This window comes from Equus przewalskii, chromosome 13, assembly GCF_037783145.1.
Source record: "Equus przewalskii isolate Varuska chromosome 13, EquPr2, whole genome shotgun sequence".
NCBI classification, from domain to species: domain Eukaryota; kingdom Metazoa; phylum Chordata; class Mammalia; order Perissodactyla; family Equidae; genus Equus; species Equus przewalskii.
In genome coordinates, this window is record NC_091843.1 from 39,207,715 (window position 1) to 39,218,085 (window position 10,371).

The 10,371-nt window shown below is 37.7% G+C and overlaps 1 protein-coding gene across 1 annotated transcript; it reads left to right on the plus strand.

Moving 5' to 3' along the window:
• LECT2 (leukocyte cell derived chemotaxin 2) lies at positions 1–8,063 on the plus strand. Its single transcript, XM_008510382.2, has 4 exons — positions 1–331; positions 1,838–1,934; positions 3,385–3,527; positions 7,611–8,063. The coding sequence occupies exons 1-4, from the start codon at positions 286–288 to the stop codon at positions 7,775–7,777; spliced, it is 453 nt and encodes a 150-aa protein (XP_008508604.1). The 5' UTR covers positions 1–285; the 3' UTR covers positions 7,778–8,063.
• The last annotated feature ends 2,308 nt before the right edge of the window (positions 8,064–10,371 follow it).

Here is a 10,371-nt window from a genome sequence, read left to right on the forward strand (position 1 = left end):
ATATTTAGTCAGCATTTCCAATAAAATTAGCTGCTTCTTCAGATCAAAAGCTTTTACATAAGTCCTACATGTGAACCAAATAGCTACCCATGGAATATTAGACTTTGACTTGCTCCAGTCTCAGATTTTTTTCTCTCTCACACCAAATTAAAGAAATGAGAGCTGCAGAGTTGTAAGGCTAAATAGTTAGAAAATACTAATTCAAACTTGAATATTCTTCAAAGAGAGTGTGGGGGCAATTATAAGTACCAGAGGAAGAAACGTCATAAGTGAAATAAAAGCCAAATGTTTTCCACAGGAGTCATCTTTTTGGCTGTTTTGATTTCGACTGGTAAGTCAAAAATACAATATTAGAATCTTGGCTAATCTTTAAAAACTGATGTAAAGGATAGATTTAAAGTTATTAATAGCATAGTCACAACAGAAACTTATAGATTTGGTTATTAAAAATGGAATAGAGAGCATACATGGGGGGGGGTTCTCAATGATTTCCAGCTGAATATTCTAGGTCTTTAGGGAGGGAACCAAAAACTTTGGAATGGAAGGACTTTAAGATAAGTTTTTCGATCTTGGCCTAGGACTTAACTGGAACAAAATTAGACAAAAAACTTTGTGTAAGAATTTGATTTAGAAAATTCCTGATACAGAGATTGGTGTGGATTAAGACAAGGGGAACACTCCCTTAATAGTCACAGCAGGAGAGAAAAATGAACAAATTAATAAATCGTGTAGTACATGCCTCAATTGCCAAGGAGAAATATTTGTTGCCAAAGTGATGGTATTATATCTTGATCAAGGTGTTGACTTGAAGCTTGGCCCCAAGGTATAAGAATTTTGAAATTCATCTCTTAAAAGTATATAAAGAATATGCTTAACGGCCATATTCTGTAGCTTGTCTTCATAGCACATATATTAATGAATAGTAAAATATTGTTAAAGAAAATCAACAGTCAAATTATCAGTTCCTCGTTTTTGCTTCTATTTTTGTTAGTTTTGCAGTGAAAGGATGAGTTTGCTAATTGTGTCTCTCTGTGAATGTTAACAATGGAAATCTAGGAAATTTAATTCAATTGAATATTTATCAAGTGCTTACTATATTAAAGAGAAGTTGCACTTAAAGCAAAGTTCACACAAAATACACTGACAGCGCCAGCCCCTCCTGCGTGTTTTACTGCTTCATAACTTTTCATATCACTTCTTTTCATATCGTTTCTCCTCCCTTCCCCCTCCCCTGACTCCATTCTAGGCTAAATTAGTTGGACATGTTCTTGTTTCTAAGACTCTCCCTCTTCCATGTTTGCAAATATGAAAGAGATTTATTTAGTGTTAAATAAACCCTGATAGTTCAGAGTTTGTTTCTCCTTTAATTTAAACATTTTCTTGGTTTTGAGTAACAGGACTAACAATAAAGGAACATTTCAGAGTTACTTTAGAGTTTCTAAAATTATTTCTTTGAGCCACAATATTTAATTATTTTGTTTAACCTATACATGGTGGTCCCCATGCCAAGCTATGAGTAAAGAAAATTTGAAAAGCACAGTTTACACCATTTATTAGTGCATAATTGGAAACAAACTATAATGATGGCGTTTACTGCTTCTAAGTAAACACGTTTATGAATACTCTTTATGTCGTAAAACAGAATTCTGTGGCCAGGGAAAAAGCCACTTTTATATCTGAATCCGGAGTTAGAGGAAGACCTCCCCATAAACTACAGAAAGTTAGGAAAAAACTATAGCGGAAACATAATTTTTGAGCCCACTGGGAGACATAAGGCAAACGGAGATTAGAAATATGTGAGGTCAGGAATTCTGCCTCTCATGTTTTTCCATTTTAGCACTGGCTGGACCATGGGCTAATATATGTGCTGGCAAGTCTTCCAATGAGATCAGGACGTGTGACAGCCATGGCTGTGGCCGGTACACTGCTCAAAGGTATGGGGTTTCACAAATAACCATAAACTCCTCTGGCTCTTAACCTCTTTGCTTAGTGTCCTTGCCCTACATGTCCCCAGGTGCTCACAATCATCTCCCTCTGACAGTGGCAAAACTCAGAGATGAAACAAGTTACATTACTGTCTTTGGAGCAACTTCCAAGAACTCTGCTTCAAGTATGGGCTCTGAGTTGGGAACAGAGCACTGAATAAAGAGAGGGGAGCAAACACAGTGTTTTCCCTCAATGTTTTCACACGTTGACTGATCTCACCTGGTTTTTCCGAGGTGAAAATCAAGCATTACCATCCCATTTTATAGAGGAGCAACTTGAACCGAGGTACCAAGGGGTTAAGGGATGTGCTAACCACAGCTGCAGGTAGTGAAGGCTGGCCGAGGCTTCAGGCTTTTGGATGCTCTTCCCCTCAAACCGTGGCGTTACTGACCCAGCTCTGGTTGCTGAGCACCAGAGGCTGGCCCTAAGCAGGCAATTTCTTCTAGACAGTCAGGGGCACACGTCAATTTTCACAACACACAGTACCACCGTGGGAGTGCCACTTTCTGATGAAATAGCCGTGTGTCCAACTGCATCATTATTTCCATCTTAATTATAGTGGAACTCTCACTTACACAGATACTACTTACAAAGCAAACTCAAATACCCAGAACAGGGCTAAGAGATGGGAAATTTGAAAAATGGCCTCCGAATTGCCAAAATTAAGACTAAAGTAGTGCATAGCCCTAAAGTTTACGCACTTGACTTATACAGTCACTTACTGGCTCTTCCCCTGCAACCTGCCCAGTGTTGCTTTACACTAATTCTAACAATCCTGGTGAATCTGACTTTTCAGGGAGTAGCCTATTAGAAGGGAGAAGAGGCTGGTAAGAGTGGGCACAGTGACAACAGCCTCAAGAAATCTCATAATCTGGGGTCATTCTGTGTTTGTGCTCCACATACTTTAATAGAGTCAGGATGTATCACTCACTGTATTAAAATACTGTATACAGGAAATGATGTTTATCATGACTTCTGGATCACCGAGAGAAAAATAAGACTAAGGTAACCTATGATTCTTTACGGTAGGTTCCCAGAAAGAGACAACTCTTTCTAAGTGGTCTTGAAGGTGTCAAGATTCAGATATCTATAACATTTACTTACATGGATTGCCTCATTTCCCCAAAATGCCATATAATAATAATAGCTATTATTTTTTAAAGGCTTCCTGTGTATCAAATGCAATCTTAAATGCTTTAATCTTTACAACATGGTTATTACTACCCGCAGGGAGGGAGGGTTAAACAGAGTGAGGAAACCCAGGACGTCTCAACATGTCCTAGCAGCTTCAATTTTTGATGCCCTAGTCTGGGAACAGTGGGCTGACACCATGTTCTTGGGCAATGGAGTTCCCAGGGCAGTTCCTCAGTCTGCTCATTCTTATTTACACCCTAAAAGTCACAGGCCTCACCAGGGCGTGGATGTCTTGTGCTCTGATGGATCTACCGTGTATGCACCTTTCACCGGAATGATTGTGGCCCAGGAGAAACCGTATAAAGACAAAAATGCCATCAATAATGGTGTTCGGCTATCTGGAAGAGGTAAGAGGTGGTGTATATACCTGGGGCACAGACTGGACGTGTTTGGTGCTTATTTATTTAATGCATATTCCATACATAGAAGTTTCAGACTTCCTCGAAAATTATAAAACCTAGAACATAAAGGGCCTAGGGTACCAAACTACGACAGCTAATGCATTTTCAAAGATGTTCCACCCCTTTCCCTGAAATCGTCTTCTTTATGAACACACTCCACCTAACTCTATAGCTGACTGAAGGGCTTTCCTTCTGGGGCCAATGTGGCTTTGCTTCACAATCTATAAATAAAATCACTTTCAGCACTATCAACTATAATGACTAAATACTTTCATTTACCAAAATCCTGCAATTCAAAAGTGTTGGCATTTCTGTGAGAGTTGACTGTGAAATATTTCCAAAGGCCTCCATGTTCTAGGTTGAGCTGAGTCTCCTGGTACTCCTACTGGGCTTGCTGTTTGTTTGCTTTAATTCTACTGAGGTATAACATACACACAGACAAGTGCACAAAGCATAAGTGTACAGCTCCATGAATTTTCACAAAGTGAACATACCTGTGTAACCAGCACCCAGATCAAGAAAAAGAACATGGGCAGCACCCTAGAAACCCCTTGTGCTACCTTTTAGTCATTATTCCCACCAAGGGTAATCACTATCCCACCACAACTTAGTTTTGCCCATTTTTGAAAACGAAATACATAAAATTAAGCAGCATGCAGTATCTTGTGGGGCTTCCTTCACTCCACCTCATGTTTGTGAGATTCATCCATGTTTTTGCATGTACTTTTAGTTCCTTCATTCTTATTGATGCATAGTACTCCATTATATGCATATATCTTCATCTTTTTAATCATTCTTCTCTAGATGGACATTTGGGTAGCATCCAGTTTCAGGTGATTATGAAAATGCTGCTCTGAACTTTCTTGAACATTTCTTTTAACGAACATAAATATGCATTCCTTTTGGGAGTGGGTCCGGAGGACACTCCCTCTCTAAGGCTGTGAGAAACTTTGTGAGAAAGCCCAAACCCTTGAGGAGCTATATGGTAGCTATCCTCTGTAGATCTGAACTGATAAGAGAAACTGCTGCCATTGCATGGGGTCCACTTAGTAGCCAATGCCAGGGTTGGCATGGTTACCTCACAGGCGGGAGAGCTGAAGCAGTAATCAGAGTCATCTGAAGCACAGAGGTCTGTAGCATTGTCTAGTTAATCATGGTGACTCCAGAAGTGAATAGATGGGCAGCTTACTAAAGCCTTATTTAATCTGTATAAATGGAAATGCTCTAAGTCTGATGAACAAAATTCTGACTTCAATCATCACAATAATGGGTCACAAAATTTTCCCCCTCTTGCCAACCTACTCTCAGACTTGAGTCAGTTTACAGTCCCACAGCTCCTGAGTGAAAGGGAGGCTGAGTCCTTTTGAGGAAGAGCTCTGTCACACAGTCAAGAATTTATACTGTAAACCTTACTTCTAGCCACCCCCAAAGGGATGACACTAATTCCTTGAGCCCCAAAGGTCGATGTGGTCCACCAGCCAGACTAGGGACTTCCAGGGTCAGGTGATCAACGCAGTTTTTCACTAGGGTCCATCTTACAGTGAGCCCAGCATGTCCACAAATCCACCCTGTAGTAATTTCCCCAGTTCCAGAATGCATAACTGGAATCAACATATTCAGCAATTGGCAGAAAGCTACAGGAGAGGAATTGCTGGGTTAACTGGTCTATGTGTATCTTCAGTTTTAGTAGATACTGCCACACAGTTTCCCAGAGTAGGTGTACCAATTTACACTCCTACCAAGAGTGGATGAAAGTTCCACTTGCTCCATACACAATACTTGGTGTTATCTATCTAGACATTTTCATTTCAGTCATTCTAATGAATAGGCAGTGGTCTCTCATTTGGCTTTAATTTGCATTTCTCTGATGGCTAATGAAATTGAGCACCTTTTCATACTTATCGATAACATGGATATTGTCTTTTGCAAAGTGCCTATTCACATATTCTGCCCTTTTTCTCCTGTCTTTTTCTTACTGGTATGTAGGTGCTTTTTGTATATTTTGCCTAAGAGCCCTTTGTCAGATACACGTATTGTAAATATCTTCTCCCACTTTATGGGTTGCCTTTTCGCATTCTTAATGTTGTCTTTTAATAAGCAAAAATTCTTTATTTTTAATGGAATCCAATTTAGTAATATTTTCATTTACTGTTAACACTTTTTTTTACCTGTTTAAGACACCTTTGCCTACCCTGAAGTCATAAAGACATTCTCCCTATGTTTTCATCCACAAGCATTATTGCTTCACCTTTCATCTTTAGATTTAGAATCCATCTGGAATTCGTTTTTGTGCAAGGAATGAAATAGAGATTTTTTTCCCTATATTGATATCTAATTGACTCAGTACCACTCACTTGACAAGACCATTTTTTCTCCTACTGCATCACAGTATTGTGTGTCATAAATCAGTCTGAATATATGTAGGTCTGTTTCCAGTCTTTCTACTGTGTTCCATCAGTCAGCTTGTCAATCTTCCACGAGTAATACAGTTTTAATTACTATAAATTTAAAATACATCTTGATATTTGACAGAGTAAGTCTTGCAACTTTGTTCTTCTTTTAGATTGCCTTGGCAATTCTTGGTCACTTGCATTTCCAAATAAATTACAAAATCAGTTTGTTAATTTCCACCAAAAATCCTGCTGCAACTTTGATCAGGTTTGCATTGATTATACAGATCAAACTGAGAACTGATATCTTAAAAGTAATGAGTCCTCCAATAAATAACCATGTTATATTTTCTATTTATTTAGGTCTTCTTGCTTTCTTATATGTAGCTGTTGTGTTAACTTTCAGGATAGAGGTCTTGCACATATTCTGTTTAACATATGTACATAAGACACACCTTATTGATTTTTAGATCTTCTCCAGCAATGCTGCCCAATAGACATATAATAAAAGCCACATATGTAATTTTAAAGTGTCCAGTAATCACATTAAGGAAGTAAAACGAAACTGGTAAAATTAATCTTAATATTTTAATTAACTCTATCTCAAAATATCATTTCAAAATGCAATTAATATAAAAATCATTATTTTACCTTTTTTTGGTATTGTCTTCAAAATCCAGTGTGTATCTTATACTTAAAGCACATCTAATTCAGGTTAGCTACATTTCAAGTGCTGACTAGCCACACATGGCAGGTGGCTACCACACCGGACAACACCCTTCTACACCCTTACTTATGTTTCCTGTCCTTCGACCTGCTTTCATTGACATAAGTGTGCTAAAGTCTTTAGTACTAGTAGGTTCCTATCTATTTCTCCTCGTATCTCCTGTAGTCTCTGCTTTGTATAGATGCTTTGTATAGATGTCTCTGTGTTATTTGTCTTGTTTCAATGCTTTTTGGCCTGAATTCCACCCTCCGGTAACGGGATCATAACTCTTGCTTTCCTTTTTGCTTCCATTTGTTTGGCAAACCTTTGTCCACACCTTAATTTTTAGCCTTTCAATTACTGTGTTTTATCGTACACAGCATAGAATTGGGTCTTGTTTTTCAAGCCAATATGAAAACCTTTTTAATACATGAGTTAACATATATAAATATAACTCAAATATTTGGTCCCAACATGGTCATATTGTTTTATGTTATAATTATGGTATTCTGTTAACTCTCTATTTCTCTATTTGGTGGGTCTCTGTTTTTAAAAAGTTTTTCTTTTAGTATTTAGGTAGACTTGTATTCTTCTGCCAGTTATTTCAATTTTTTTTTTCTTTAAAGTCTAACAGTTTCATTAGAATATGTCTTGGAGTTGACATTGTTCTGGGTCAATTTTATCAGCTACTAGTGTTTTTCTGCTATTCTTCAATGGCGTTACTAAATTTTAATTTGAATCCATTCTTCCTCAGGCACCTTGTAATTTTAGTCTTCGTTTCTGATGATTTTGCAGTGTACTTCCATTCGCTCATTGAGTTCAATCAACTCTCCTTTCTTTTTGTCTTTTTTCCCATTTCTGTTCTTATGTTTTTGAATTTCTGATTCAAGGTTACTAAAATCCAGATAATGAATAATTTTACTTTTCTTTTAGGTTTCTGTATTAAAATGTTACACGTTAAGCCAATTAAACATAAAGGTTCCATCAAGAAGGGAGAAAAACTGGGAACTGTACTGCCCTTGCAGAAAGTTTATCCTGGCATACAATCCCATGTGCATATTGAAAACTGTGACTCGAGTGATCCTACAGCGTACCTATAAGTGGAAGACAGGGGACCAGATCTTCTGACTAGAAAGCAGTGTTCTTAAAACCTGGATGCATATCTTGCTTTTCAAGAAATTTGTGTTCAAACAGAAACATGATGAATGCAAGAAAGGAAATAGCATTTTGATTTCAACTCACTGCCGCTTTGATGTTTTTGAGTGTAACTAATTTCTCAGGGCTCCCTAGTCTTTCTGTAACCTATGGGATCTGGTTTTGGGTTTTTTTTTTTTTTAAATATTTCTCAGTCCTGAATACATGGAATAAATAAACATATGAGCTCAAGCTGGTCCACACTGCATTGTTGATAATTTTAAGACTAACTTTCTGCTTGAAAATAAGGAAAAGCCTGAAGCTGCTTTTATGGGACAAGAATAGAGTGTTGTACAATGCTAGACACACACTCACACTTAATAAATATTAACTGAAAAAAACCCCAGAGGCTTCTTTTGAGTTAAGGTAGTGAAGAACTTCAACAATATCCTTAGGTTTGTCAAACTGGTTGGAGGGCGAGCTGCCTGCATGAATATAACAGAATGTGCTGGTCTTTACATCCACACATTCCCACACTCTATACAAGTGGTAGATCCTTTGGGCAATGAATGACGGTGATCCAAGAAAACATGTAATAGTCTAGATTTCAGTAAGACTGCATGACAGGAGCACTAGAAAGAGAAAGAGGTCCATCCTAACCTGAAGTATCTCATGGAACCCAGTCAGTCAGCCTCATCTAACCATATGCATATCATAGCTCCTTGTTTCTACACATCATTGTGTATCTATACTATTCTTTCCTGGTTATGTTGACAATAGGTACTAACAGGAAACAAGACCATGCAAAAGTTCAAAGGACCAGAAACAGTTATGGTTCCCTAGATTTGAGTCACTCATTAAGAAATGAGTAAGTTGAATTCCTCATTCTGCAAACTTTCTTTATGAATTTTTGCTTAAATCCTGTGGAATGTAGAAAACTTCAGCAGAATGACTGCATTCTTAGTGTAGCTATGTTAGAGGAAGATGTAATTAACTTAACTTTATTACTGGAGAGGAGTGGCTGCATTTTTATACTAGGATTTATGTATAAGAATGTTTACGATATCACTCTTTGTCATAGCAAAACCTGACCAACTGAAACGCCCATCACAGTGACACAAACAAATAAACTGTGGCTTAGTTATAGAATGGAATATTATACAGCAATCGCAATAAATGAACCTCAGCTAAACACAACAAAATGGATGAATCATAGCAATACAATTTTGAGTAAAAAAGAAAGAGTCCAAAAGATCGCATATAGCATGATACTCTTTTTATAAACTCAAAACAATTAAAACCAAAACACAATTTTTAGGAACACATATATATGTGATAAAATATATAAAAAGGAAATCAAGCAAATAATGAACACAAGTTACTTCAGGACTGGATAGGGAAGGACCACATGGAAAAATTTAAGTTATTATCACTGCTGAAGGTGATTTCATGAGTACTTATTATTATGAATAATACCTTATAGAGGTAACAGGACCTAAAGGTTGGTGGCTAGGAAGACAAAAGAGTTAATGACAACTCTTACATATTAGGAGACTATACAACACAATTGGTAATTTCTCATATCCAGTTAGATACTACTCTCTACTGTGTCATAACATCTTATACAATGCTAGCGAATTAAGAATTTAACTTTTTGTTAAAAAAAAAAGAAAACTGGGGCTGGCCCCATGGCCCAGCAGATAAGTTTGCAGATTCTGCTTCGGCGGCCCAGGGTTCACCAGTTTGGATCCCAGGTGCAGATTTGGCACCGCTTGGCCTGCCATGCTGTGGTAGGCGTCCCACATATAAAGTAGAGAGAGATGGGTACAGATATCAGCTCAGGGCCAGTCTTCCTCCACAAAAAGAGGAGGATTGGCAGCAGATGTTAGCTCAGGGCTAATCTTCCACAAACAAAAAAAAAAAAGAAAAAGAAAAGAAAGAAAACTATAACCAGCACAGTCTGGTTTAGCCATCTACCTTATTTATCTCCCTAGTGCCAAATAACTTTAGGTTGTTTCCAGAAATTACATTTGTTTTCAAAGGACAAAGCCTGTGCTCCCATTGAGAACACAAAAAAGGAAATAGCACACAGACCTTAAAGGCAATTTTTAAAGAAGCTCTAAAATGTGTGAACAATGAAATATATGCTTAGCCATCTAAGTAATCAACTTTCTGAAGTGATTGTTTTAAAAACCAGATTCACTACCTGGATTGGAGGGCTTCCCCACAGTAGAGCCAGAACACTGCCTTCCACCTAGCATTGGCCAAGCACTCTCATCTGTTGAAGGGAAACGCAACCCTTAGACTAAAGGACTTCTTTCTTGGAACACAGCGCCCTCTGGTGCCTCATAGCAGAGGGTTTTTTGTTTTGGGTTTGTTTTTTAATTTCCTTTTCTTTTAAGTTTGACTGTCAAAATGTGGAGCTTAGATTAAAGTACTGTAAAGGTTCAAATGACAGAGAAGCAATAGCACTGAGTAACTTATTTTTCCTCAGTGAAAGTGAGTATAATATGTACTGAAAGAACTGTGGCGTCAGCTACTAGGTTCAATGACCAAATAT

Excerpts from the sequence above, each read along its gene's own strand:
- LECT2 (XM_008510382.2), top strand. The coding sequence starts at position 286 with ATGTTTTCCACAGGAGTCATCTTTTTGGCTGTTTTGATTTCGACTG. Across the intron at positions 332-1,837 it reads GGCTGTTTTGATTTCGACTG|CACTGGCTGGACCATGGGCT; the intron begins GTAAGTCAAAAA and ends TTTCCATTTTAG. Across the intron at positions 3,528-7,610 it reads TGTTCGGCTATCTGGAAGAG|GTTTCTGTATTAAAATGTTA; the intron begins GTAAGAGGTGGT and ends CTTTTCTTTTAG.